Source organism: Pyrgilauda ruficollis, unplaced genomic scaffold, assembly GCF_017590135.1.
Source record: "Pyrgilauda ruficollis isolate IOZ18807 unplaced genomic scaffold, ASM1759013v1 scaffold14, whole genome shotgun sequence".
Classification (NCBI taxonomy): domain Eukaryota; kingdom Metazoa; phylum Chordata; class Aves; order Passeriformes; family Passeridae; genus Pyrgilauda; species Pyrgilauda ruficollis.
In genome coordinates, this window is record NW_024512543.1 from 3,564,175 (window position 1) to 3,577,467 (window position 13,293).

Below are 13,293 nucleotides of genomic sequence, written 5' to 3' on the forward strand. Positions count from 1 at the left end.
ACAAAAAATTAATAACCAAGCCAAATGCACGGAACTCTTTTTTCAAACACTAGCCCAGACAGCTTGTATGGGACAAACAGCACTTGTTGAATAGCCATGCTTGCATGAGACAAAAGATCCTTTTTCCAAATGTTCATTGTTTATTGAAATAAGACAGAAGCAGGTTAAGTTACCCAGATGGCCCTTCTAAAAACTGCAAAAGATCTTCCCATCAACCATTCACACAGGCTTTCACTCTCCTGATAGCTACACAAAATTGATTGAAAAAAGTTCCTATGCCTCTCAGCTTCATTTTTCTCCTGCTGTTCTGTTCCAGAGCTCACTCTTAACCAGGTCAACCTGCTGCCGAGGCAACGGCCTGCTATGCCACTCACCAACAGAGTGTCCTTTTTCCTTGTGTGTGTACAAGAAAATCAAGGTGAAAACAACTGCCTGTTTCCAAAGCAATCCCTGCTAATGTTCACAAGACAGGACTCAGGGGTCTCGTGCCCTGTGGGGTCCAGCAGGATGGCAGAGCTTTGTTTGGGAGAGCAGGGGCTAAGGCTCTTCTGCCACGCCAACCCTCAGCCAGGCTCTGTGCAGCTTGGGCAGCTCTGTTCAATAGCTGAGACCAGGCTATCAATGTGGAAGTTCACACCATGTGAACTAGGGCATTGGCAGTTAAACCACTGGGTTTTAAATTCCCCATGTTCTGAACAGTGATCTAGATTATTCAATCTAAGCGGATTTTAAAAATCCCAAGTACTTAAACTGTTAGAGCACATTGTACTACCAGTGCCAGGCATGAGTGGTTGGGTTTTTTGTGAGTTAAAATAGTAAAACCTGTCTTGAAATCATAAAATTAGTTATAAAGAATAATTTAAGATGTGGGGATCAGGTTCTCAAGCCCTTCAGTCACTTCCAACCTATGACAACCTAGCTAGTGAGCAAGTATCAGACCCCTGCTAACATTGCTCTTCACTTTTACCATCTAAAAGTATTTTTAAAAAAATTCATTTCCCTGTTACTGAAAACCATATTGGGAGGAACTCAAGACAATGCTTACCACAGGTTGACACACAGCTTCAAACTGTGCAGACTTCACATTTTTCCAAGATCACCCCCTGTCACTGGCCCAAAAAAACTTCCTTGAAATGCAGGACTCTCCAGTAAATCTGAATCTCCCCATTCTCATAATGAGAAAAAACCCTTAAAAATCACAGTTGCTATAAGATCTATGACAAAAATCCCTGAAGCTGCCATCACTAGACATAAACCAAGCACCTCCTTCAGTTCTGCATCACTACCCACCTGAGGCTGAGAAGGATGCAGTGCAGACAGGAGCCCCTGTTGCTGTGACTGCTGGGGTGTCCTGTGGTGACCGAGGAGAAGGGAAGGAAGGTCTCTGAGCAAGTCATTACAGACCAGCTGGGAACCTGAGGCCCAGGACACTTCCCAAGAGAAGTGTTCAGCATAAGCACTGTGTTTCTGAGTCCACCTGCAGCAGGAGAGCCTGCTGGAGCTGCCCCATGGCTCCTGCTGAGGCTCTCTCCTTCCCACATGACATCTGGAGTTAGGAATTGCAAGCCTGTTAGCTCTTTGACCCTTCAAGTAAAGCTACAACAGCACTGTACAAGTAGTTACAGAATAACCTGATCACTGAACCAAGCTACTCCTTAATCTCAGCAAAAGGAACATCGCTTCGACTAAAAGGCTGGATAAATGGTAGCCAGGCTCCTGAAGCACATGAAAATTTAATTCTCTGCCATGACCCACAAACTTCACTAAAGAGATAGTCAAAATACCTGGCAAGTCTGTTCTCCAATAAGGAATTCTGGTAGGTGGGCTTGTCTCATGTGTGGGTAGTCAGGAAGTTTCTCAAAGCAGAAATTAATAAAGCACAAGGACATAGAACTCATAATGCAGCAAACTTAAAAATATTGCATATGAATACTGGTTGTCTTTACCAGACCTGTTCCACATCTATACATAATTTTTTTCTAATGTGCCTTTATCTAAATGGACTTTACAACCACTTTCAATGTTTTTCAAGGTAAGTAATCACTAAGGTCCATCTCAGAAATTAATTTGAAGAGATGAAGAAGCTGCTTAGAATTGCACAATTCCTTAAAATATGAAGGGCGGAAAAAATGTCTCATGCAGTATATGGCAATAGTGAAAATGTAATTACAGTGAAAGCAGGGATGAAAGTTACACCACTCTCAAGTAGCTGTCATCTGGATGTTTTTACATCCAAAACCAACAAACAAGAATATACACATAGAAGTTACATAATACAGAATGAAGCAAAAGTGAGTTTAGAACATATGTGTCATTGGATATGGTAAACTGCAGTCAGCTGTACAGATTTCAACTTCGTTAGTAAAACTGTTCTCACTTTCCTATAGTAATTGAATATCAGAGCAATCTTGGACTGAGCTGCGATAATGTAAGTCACATTTTGAAAAAAAGGAGGGGCCCCCCCAGCAACCTACAAATTTGGACTTCATACAAATTTAGTAAAAAAGCTTTAAGTCCAATTGAAAAACAACACCATTTAAGGTAAAGAAAAATCACAAAAAATTCACACCATGACAAAAACAAGCAAAAAACCAAAACTCCAATGAAATCCTCAGATCTTTACCAGTCCTGTCCTCTAGAATGCAAACTCACCTGGGCACTTGAAAGACATTAGTAGGAGATGTCTCTAAAACCACAGATGCCATGTACATTTCTAACATCTAGATCTCAAAATATCTGGCCTTGCTCTTCAGTATCCCCAGAATGTTTTGACTGGATATGAAATGTTATTCTAACACTATGGCAATACAGTATCCCTGTCTGACTTTTAACATTATAGCATAATTTGCACTCCTCCAAGTTTTTTTGTTGCCAGACAAGTTATGATCCTGCTGTTCTTACCCAAAACATCCATATTTCCTCTGCTGTTGTCTCAGTCACTTCAGATATCCAGAATCTTGCTGGTACAGTGTTTTCCGCTACAGTCCAAATACTTGGTGATTTTGCAGTAAACAAGGCTCATTCTTATTATGCCACTTTACACCACTAGGACAGGCACATCTCTGCATCTCAACTGATAAAGCAGAGAGCAAAGATGTACTGTAATCAAGGAAGAAATCCTCACTGCAAGTAACAGATATATTGGATAGCTCAGCATTTGTAGATTTTTTGCTTTTGCGTCATAACTCATTGCAAATTAGAAGAAGTCACCTCTGCCTCACCTTCTCAGCTAACAGCTCTCGAATCTTGCTTGCCTGCAAGCGGAATTTGAAGAGCTGGGACTCCAACACAAGGCATCGCTTTTGCCAGTCCATACAGCTGCCATTCTCCGCTGTGAGTTCTGCCATTGTGATGTTAATCATCCATTTAGGATGTCGTCTGAGGTGCTTTAAAAATCCTACAGAATCGAAGGGAAAAAAAGTATGTATTTTAGAAGGACAAACTTATCACCTCTGCGCCTAGTTTTCCTTGGTCCCTCCTACAGGACTGGTAACAAAAGCCATTTCTTCTCCAAGCAGAAGATGAAGTGGTACTACCCTGAGTCACTGATATTGCCCTCTGCCAGAGGTCACTCTTAATGGATAAACGTTTACCTTTAGAATGAGTAAATAATTTACTAATGCATTATACTGTATATTTCAGAAACAACCTTACTGCCACCCTTACAGTAAGCCTCTACCCAGAGATTAGGAGTATTTTTTACTCCTGCTTCATTTGTTCCAGTATGGTTGTAAACCCTCAAGTCACCAAAATCTCCTGCCTCAGGTATCACACACACATTTTCAGCTTGAGTCACCAGTGCCTTATCTCATACAGACTGTATTAAGATGATGTGATGTATTAAGCAACTGTTACCAATCCCTAACTACTTGACACAGTCAATTGACAGTAAGAGTGGAAATGCCCCAGCATCTAAACAATTGCTCTGTTAAAACGAAGAGAATCCATACAGGAATAAGTTAGGGCTAAAGACAAAACATGCTGTTGTACTCAAGTCCTTGTAGACATCAAGAAATCTATACAGCCCCAGAAAGTGGAGAAAGCTGTAGTTATTGAAGATCTTTTATTTTCCTACTCAGTAATGGTTCAGGCATTTCAGATACTTATAGTAAAAGACCCAAAAAACATAGGCAATAGACATTCTTAACCAAATTCAGGTATTCGTGAACAAAAAGGTCAACTCAGTGTGTGTAGTCCAGCAGCCAGCTATATTATCAAACAATAACAAATGTTTACAAAGCTAGAACAACTGTTAGCTCAGCTTCATCAGAGCAATTAAATCCTTACTTGTTAAAGGAATTTCTCACCAGCTGACAGGCAAACTCACAAGTCCCAAACAGATGAAGGAACAGTCCGGGATTTGCAAGAAAGCAACGTCACTCAGCCTCATTGCCCTTACATCTGCCTTTCTCGGCAGACAGGAAAAGTTTAAGATGTCCCTCCAATTGTATCCACTTGTCAGGACATCTGGTTCATGTTCTGAATGTAAGACTTGAGATTCAAATTACCGTGAATAGACATAATAGTGTGAGTATACATAACACAACAAGCCCCTCTATCCAGCTATATGTCTGATGTTCCGAGTTAAGGAAGATGCATTTCATACCCTTTGGCTATAAACACTACCTGTGAGTTATTTTATGTTCAGGTTGCTTTATTCAGTAATAGAAAGTTTCCCAGACAGCAGGTTGCCTACTTTTCCAATGACTTTTGAAATACTATTCCAGAAGGTAGGTTTCAGTAAAACAAGACAAAGGTATGTTCATGTGCAGTACTGCAGCACTAAAAACACTCCACAATAGGAAAGAAGACCACTTTCCTACAAGCAGCACACTTACTGCTTTACAGAAATAGAGGCCATCCTTTTCCACAGCCCATCCAGCACACTGCTCTGATATCTAGCCTTAACTCCTTGCCAGGCATTTAACCAGGTTACCTTTGGTACACTTCTCAACACTGCAGCATTTCCCTGTAAGGTAGTGCTATCAGTCCTTCCCAAGCTGCAAGAGTGCACTAAGTCATGGAAGGATCCTACAATACTGCTAACTTTGTTTACAGCTAACACTGTTTTGGACACAAATAATAATTCAGCTCTCAAATGAAATTCTGTTCTCTTTCATACAAATGTATTTTTCATATTTTTATGTAGCTTTCATACAAGCTTTTAGTATTAATTCATAAATTTTAAATCCAAAGAGGATATACAAATGAATGGGATGGACTCTAATGACACAAAGCAAAATGAAACTGCTGTACCAAACAACTTACGCCAAACCAAAAGTAATTTTCCACGCAGACCATAACTTCTGGTTGAACTAAAATACTCCTGTACAAATAGGGGGTCTAGGATGAGATAGGTGTCCTGAATCATTGCATTTTATTCTTTATTACTACAGACTACTGCATTTTATATCCCTTTCATAAATGAACACTGCCCTTCCCTAGAACCATGCTGGCAGTTCTCCCAACTCTTCTTATTATTCTAGAACCTCACATCTCTAATGAGCTGCCTTTTAATTACCAGCATAAACATAACCATAACCAACTTGTATCTGTTAAGTCTTGTAGATTATTACCCTTCAGTTTAGCTAGGTTTTTTTTCCTCCCTTATATTTACCCCTTGATATATTTATAGATATCAAAAGCTTTTCCTTAAGGACCTCAATTTGCAAGGCTAGAGACAAGGGGCTCCTTTAGTCTCATAAGGAAAGGTCCCTGCTCTCCCTCTGCACCTGTTCTAGCTTCAGTGCACATCATATAAAAGAGCTGGCTCTCCTGCCTCCCTTTCATAGCCATGGGTGACCACAACTGCATCTGAAAGGCAGCATGCACCCACAACAAAGCCTAGGGTAAAGGCATTTAGCAATTCCCCCTCTCACAGGGAATGCCTCACCTGATTGCATTTGCCTTTTTTTTTTTTTTACAACCATATTGCACTGGTAATTGACATGCACAGACAAGCTGACACAACTGGAACAGAGAAATCTCAGCTGACTTTTCCTTTGTAAATGGCAGATGTGGGAGAGCAGGAGGGTAATTACAAATGGACTGGAACAGATTATTAAAGCTCAGGTCTGTGCCCGATCTCTGAAAGATCAAATTCTCTGTACTACAGGCCTTTGTGGTAGACAAGAGGCAAAGGGCAGAAACTGATGCACAGGAACTTTCACTTGAACATAAGGAAGTTTTCTATTGTGCAGGTGACTGAGCACTGGAACAGGCTGCCCAAAGAGGTTGTGGAGACTCCTCACTGGAGATATTCAAGAACCATCTGGATGCAATCCTGTCCAATGTGCTCTTGGATGGCCCTGTTTGAATATGGATATTGGACCAGATGACCTACTGTGGTTCCTCCCAACCTGAACCACTCTGTGACTGCAAAATTCAACATGCCCATGGTAACCCTAGGATTTTTAATTACAGGTAGTATTTTTTGGATCACTAATATTTAAAAGGCATAGTTTGTTTTTGGGTATCTGGAAGAAGTCTTACTGTTTATGCAACTGAATCTTTTCCTCCTCTACTAATTTTAAAGAGTGCTCTTCCAGATTTTGTGCCCGCTTTGTTACTTCTTCTAATGTGCAATTTTGTTTTGTGTCATTAGATTAATCCCCTGTGTCAGTAGTCAATTCTACCAGTAAAATACCTACCATCTAACCGCCCCCTCTTCAGCACTGTGTTGTCACGCTCTCTCTTGTCATTTGTCTATGTTACCATTCTTCTATTAATCCACATCTTCTCCACTTAAGCTAATAACTTCCCCATGTGTCATCATACCAAATGAGTTCTGAAGACTAGAGATTAGAATCATAGCTTTTCCCCTAGCAAAAACCTTACACTTTTTCAGAGAAAGATACTGCATCACAATGTCTAATATTTATCTCTAGAGTACAATTATATTTACAAAACTTATGCAATTTCATTTACCATTAAAATACATTGTTTCTTCTCCCCTGTTCTTCCGAATGTAAGCAGTTCATCTGTACTCTGTGATTTACAATATCAACTTCATTTTCACAGACTGACTTTAAATCACTTCCATCGGATCTGCCATTTCAGATGTCCTTTTTAGTAAGTCTTAGCCATCTTTTTCTCAGCACATTTTTTGATTCCCCTTCCTCTCCCAGATATTAGTCCTCTTCATATCAGATAAGGAATTTATAAGGATATATTTATATAGAAATGTCTCTTTTTAACCCTTACGCATAAGAAGAAGGTGGAAGCCCGATATTTGCAGAGGCAGTATTCTTATTTTAGAGATTCAGAACATAGGAGACAGACACTCTATTCAAACAAGCTGAGATTTTCAAAACTTCATTCATAAAGGCATACAGCCACTTCTTAGAGAGCAGCTTGATTTTCAGTGTTAAGTATCCAACAACTGTTAGTGACAACAACAGCAGATAAAAAGTCCTTAAAACTCTGTGGGGGGAAAAAAATTACTCAACCACCTGCTAAATGTAGTCAAAATTAGAAGTCTCACGCATATATCTGTAAGTTTTGACCAATGTCAGAGACAGTTCTGACCCTAAATACCATATCCAAAATAAATATGATCATATTTACTTGGAATGTCCATGATAAAGCTGAAATTTAAATCAAGATGTCACGTGTTTGGGGGTTTTTAGACTACAATCAGCTGATGTTGCAGATATAGGTGGATCCAGAACTAGAAATCAAAACACTTAGGAGAGTTTGTACACTTCCACCTGAAAAGCTGAAATAATCAATCAATGTGAAGACTTTCAGGTGCAGATACAAATGCAAGTAAAGTGTTTGCAGCTTTGTTCATGCAGTGCAAACAATAAAGACAAGTGAAGCACTATTTCCATGTTCCAGATGTGTCCGCTCAGCTCAGCAAGAGATTTATGCAGCCTGTCATAGAGGATTCACAGCACAGGGGGACTGCAGTTCTTAGCACCTGTCCATAAAAAGCACCAGCATTTGAACACCACAGCTGAATACTGGTCTAACTTTCAACTACCATACTACAAAAGGAATCACTGGAAAAATGATAAATGTAACATGAAAGGGAAGAGATTTCTTTTCACGTCGCTGAATTGGCATCAAGGGAGTCGGCAGTACAGGCAATGGGCAAAACTCAGCGGGGAAATCCTCTACTATCAATCAACACCTTGTCCCCAGCCACCTCACTTTCCACTTCATACTCGCCTGACGCCTCAGCTTTTTAGCGCTGAGGCCATTGGAATTGCTCAGCCACGCAGTCATTTCCCGCTCAGGAGTGCGGCCTGAGATGTGCAGAGCATTGGGGGAGAGGGGCATGGGGGAGAAAATAACATAAAAACTGCGGAAAGGGCAAGGAAAAGCCTTGTCACGGGCCTGGGGTGGGAGGGAGCGGGGAATAATTTCTCCTTTATATCCGCGCAGGTGGCTTACCTAGTAAAAGTGCCTGGAGGCAGGACGAAGGGCTCGCGGTTGCGCCCTTCCACCTGCAGAGATCTTGCCCTGCACATCGAGGTTTACCAGGAAGGCAGAAGAGACCACTGAGCTTACAGACATTTACTTCTTGGACTGCATCTCCCCCTTCGTGTGGCCCTTCCTCCCCTCACTTCTTCCATGTCTCTTCAGGGCCAAAGTCCCAGACCGAAAGCAAACCTCAGTTAACAGAGATGCTACGACATCGTCCCCAGAATGCTCCCGCCAGTCCCCTTACGGTCACCTTCGAAGAAAGCCAAGCCGGTGGAGAAAGGCTGTGCCAGCCAGCCCCTCGCAGACCGGCCCTCCAGAGCCCCCAGCCGCCCTCTCGCCCGCCGGGGCCCGGGGCGCGTCCCCGCCCGCGCTCACCTTGGCCGGCGCGGAGGTCTCTGCCCGGCGGGGCAGGACGGGCAGCCGGCGGCGTCCCGGGGCTCCCGACCCGCGGCGCGGCGGGGCCGGCCCTGGCCGCGGGCGGCTGCGCGGTGCCGGGCGGCAGGCAGGTGCCCGGCACGGCTCCTGTCCCATTCAGCACTTTACCATTCGCTCCCCGGTTTCCTTCGGGCGGGAGAGCCCGGCTCAAATATCAGACACGGCCCTCCCGAGGAGCGCAGGAACTGACATCAGCCGCCCCGGGCTTTTAACCCCTTCCCTGGCTCAGCGGCGAGGCAGGTGGGGCGGGCAGCGCCGGGTGCCTGGGCGGCCCGGGGCACAACAGTGGCAGCCGCGCTCTGCCCCCGGCGGAGACATCTCCCTCTCCGCCCACCTTGCACCCTCAGGGAGTGCCACCGAGTTTCCCGAGATCTCCCTTGCAGTCATTTCCCAAACTTCGGAGCTGATGCTACCCAAACCGTCCCCAGACCACCAGTGCAGCGGCATTCTCAGGGGAGCAGCCGGGCTAGGAGCTGGTACCTACAGGAGCATGCTGCCCTTGCCGCTGCTGCAGGCCCGAGGGGCTGGCGGTCCATCCGCAGCTCTAGATGGAGTACCCTTCACTCGTTGTAGGCAACCGCAGGGCATGAGGCTGGTGCCGTGCAGAGATGAAAACCAAACTAGTGTAATGGTGTCCTGACCAAAGGACACCAACCTGTACATGTACTGTGGCCATTTCTCCCATAAAATGGCTTAAAGAAACAGGTCTGGGGACTCAAGCATTTCTAATGATAGCTGCCAGCACTCAAAATACGTTATTCAGGCATCAGGCCATCACTTACCGAGCTACTTTACATGCAGCAATGCCTTATATGAATATATGGTGACACACAGGAGAATATTGCCTGTGTTATTGCAAGAACTGGTGATATCTTACTGCCTCAGGAGGCTGGGCACTGGCAGCGAGTGAGTGCATACACTAGAGGGCTGCTGCCCTCTGCCCTGGCCACCCCCTGACACCCCAGGCTGGCCAAATTCACGCTCTCTCCCTTTGTGTTGAGCAGACCAGAGCATGCAAGTGGTAGTAAAAAGGGACCGGAGACAGATGGGTGCGGCAGGACAAAATGTCCCCAGAGATATGGGCCTCAGACCAGTGTGTTTTAAAGCAAAAGGTCCTTTGTTCTGGTTCAGGTTTAGCAACTAATTGTCACTTATTCCATTATCAGGCTCATTATTTCCATCAGAGATACTTTTAAAATGTCTATATGAGGCTCCCCTCAGTGGAGATACCAACAGTCATTCTGATGTGCATCTTTCCAGCCATTTTCCATGGACCTTTCTCATGGGCCCTTCATTGCCATTACAGTTGGTCTCATCTCGTGAAAATGAGTCTGGCTTGTTGGGGAAGGGTTGCCCCAGAATGCTGCCGATATCTTGAGTGGTTATGAGAGATCCATGAATGCTCTGAAACTGTACTTTGGCACCTGTTGAGGCTACTCACACAAAACAGGGCAGTCTGAAATAAACAGGCTTCAACAGTCTATGAAGGAAGCACACAGAAGAACTGAACAAAATTACCTCATAGGACAGTAAGCAACACTATTCACTAGACATGGTTAAACAAGATCTTAAGAGTTGTTATCTGGCTCACAGATACTGCCTGGTTCAAGATCTGCTGTTTATTAAACATTCATTGTAAACTTTTTCCTCACATTGATAGTGTGCTTTCACTGATGTCTCGGCAGAGAAACATTGAGTACCAAATCACTTACTATGCAAAAATGAAAACACTGATGTGATTAACTGGTTAAAATATAAAAATATAACTAAAAACATAAGGTCAAGATTTGGACACTGGAGTGAATAAAGGCAGACTCTGAAATCTACACCTCATTATCCAAATAAGTAGTCAGATTTCCAAAGACTCTGAGGACCCTGCAAAAAGATGGTTTTGCTTTAGATTTCTCATCTGTTTCCAGTTCCATGGGAATTTGGTTGAATGAAGCTGCCTGTTCCTAGCTAAGAGACAAAGCATGCATTACAGAGCTGGTTCAGGCAGAGAGCAGGAATGCACTACACAGGGATGGCTGGAGAGCCAAGTAGAGATAGAAAAGAACTGAAAAGAAACAGGCATCTGGTGAGGACTCTCCCATTCAGACAGGTGAGCAGGGACAGGCAGGAATACAGGCAGAGATCAAGCTGACTGTTGGGACAGTATCATCCAAAGAGATTTCTCCATCAATTCCCAGTAGAAGTGACTCCAGTTGCCTACAGGCTGCATGTTGTGTGTGAGTCTGTATTAACCATTATGCCCAGTGATCAAGGAATTCTAATAAATAACCAGAAACAGCACAATTTGTGCCTTCCTATAGGTATTTCAGAGGGCAAAATGTAGCTTCATGCTTTATGGAGTCCACTCCTGAACTGAGGCTGGCCAAAGACAAAGTTAGAAAAGGAGCTATTCCCTTCATGCTCACATCCTATTCTTGCTCCTTTCAACTACAGCATGCAAGCAGAATATTTCTTAATCTGAATTTTATAAGCTATTTTCATTCTTCCTTTAAAGGCACTGGTCAAGTTCTCTCATTTGCACCAGCAAAGCCAACCGGATCATATCACTCACTGAAATGTCAATATCTGGCCTTGTGTTTTTCCCAGGCAATGAAGCTTGACTGCCAGGACATTCCTCAGCCACTGAACTCTGTATAAAGTACCTCCCTAAGAATTGCCTGTGCACACCTTGCTTTAACCCCTGGAGGTCCAGAACCACATCAGCACTCACATAACACTGTTCTGCCATGTATTTAATGCAATTATTCTTCAAATATATTCTTCTTATATCTTCTGTCACTTCTTTTAAAGTATTTAACAAAATAATTATTTTAAAAAAATAAATAATGGTTTCCATTAAATGATGCAAATAGAAAAATAGTTTGTCCTCAGAAGGAGAAGGTTGTAAGAACAAGTAGTATCTCATTGTTCCCAAATTATTTCCCTTGGCAAACTATTTCCCTTGTCTTTAATATGGCTGCTCAAGCACTGTATGTCAGGTCTTTGTAATCTGCAGACAAATCATTCAGCAAAAAGTAAAATTTACTATAAACAGCAAGTACCTTATTGACAAAACAAAGTCTCTGGCTGATCCAAGAGAACTAGCTTGGCACTTTTAGACTATGCTGTTAGACTATCCTTATCACAACACAAGCACAGACTGCTTTGTTCAGAGCACCATATCCAAAATACCTAACTAGAAGGACAAAGAGATAAATGAGACCGAAGGGTCAGAAGATGAGAGCAGAATGAACTCTTTCTCTAGAAAGCAAAGTTGTCATAGTTCTGCAGGTGGGAGAGAGCACTGTGTTCCAGACACAGTGCCACTGAAAACTTACCAAATGGGCAAGGACACCAGCCAGACTAAAAGTTCATGTGTCAGAGCCCCACTGAATGCTCAATCCTGTGTGGGAAAAAATTGCACAAAAAACCCCCAGTACCTTGAAACACCTGTTTGAGGTATTTGTCACTCTCCACAATCAGCTTAGGCTTCATATTGTAGTTCTCTAAATTCCACCTGTGTTAGAAGCTTAAAAATGATGAAAATGGCCTTTGTGCCTGGTTCTCTTTCTTTCTTTCTCCTGGGTTTGCAGTGTGCTGACAGACACAGCACAGAGTTGCAACCCCCTGCCTTTCTTCTCTTCTAATCAGCAATGACAAGTTCATGCAGCATTAAAATAAGAGACTGGCAGCTGTGGATCACCTTGCTGCATAAACCAGTTGCTCGTGGGAGGACCCAGTGGGAGGGCCAGGAAACCATTGCCCTCCAGTACTCTGTCAGCTGGTTTTGATCGTGTTATGGTCATCCCGTGACACTTCACACACAGACACTCATGTGTACTATTCAAGCCAGAACTTGAGCAAGAACATATGTTTTATATATACTGTCTTGACTGGCACAGAGCAAAACAATGGAGAATTCCCATTTTCCTTAGGGAGTCATCCCAGGGGCAACTCAAATGTTATTCTCAGTATTAATAGTTCTTGCCTTTTTCATCTCTGGGTTTTTCCAGTTTCAGCTTCTAAGTACCAGATTTCACTGTGTCTTTTTCCAATCGATTAAGAAGTCACCAACTATCATTAAAGTAGCCTGTGATAAAAAATGTAACTTTCTTCTCTATAAAAATACACAAATGTAACAACTCTCACAGTAATTCATATTTTTAATGCTTGTATTCCCATAGGTTTATCTAGGTCATAGATTAGACAACTGGATCTTAAAAAGTGCCAGTTTGGGATGTTATCAGCATGCTCATGTGTGCCTGTTCAACTCCTACTTCAGAACAGGGAAGAAAGGAGGATGGCATGTGGGAGTCTTCAAGCTGCTGAGAAGAAAACAGTCCTTACTAGTGTATTTGTTTTGTGTGGTCTTTTCGTGGCATTGGCTGGTATGCAGCCCCAAAGGTTCCCACATACCACAGCACACTTTGAATCTGT

General features: G+C 43.0%; 1 protein-coding gene across 2 annotated transcripts in view; it reads right to left on the reverse strand.

Moving 5' to 3' along the window:
- Positions 1-8,967, reverse strand: part of PLEKHH1 (pleckstrin homology, MyTH4 and FERM domain containing H1) — a 51,568-nt gene extending 42,601 nt beyond the window's left edge. Inside the window, exons 1-2 of one of the 2 annotated variants that reach the window (XM_041460015.1) lie at positions 8,806-8,920; positions 3,222-3,397 (exon numbers count right to left, since the gene is read on the reverse strand). In XM_041460015.1, coding sequence (XP_041315949.1) covers positions 3,222-3,362 — 141 coding nt within the window. In that variant the 5' untranslated portion in view covers positions 3,363-3,397; positions 8,806-8,920. Of the gene's footprint in view, positions 1-3,221; positions 3,398-8,805 lie in introns of both variants that reach the window. The other variant, XM_041460016.1, reaches the window with a different exon arrangement.
- Between the last annotated feature and the right edge of the window lie 4,326 nt (positions 8,968-13,293).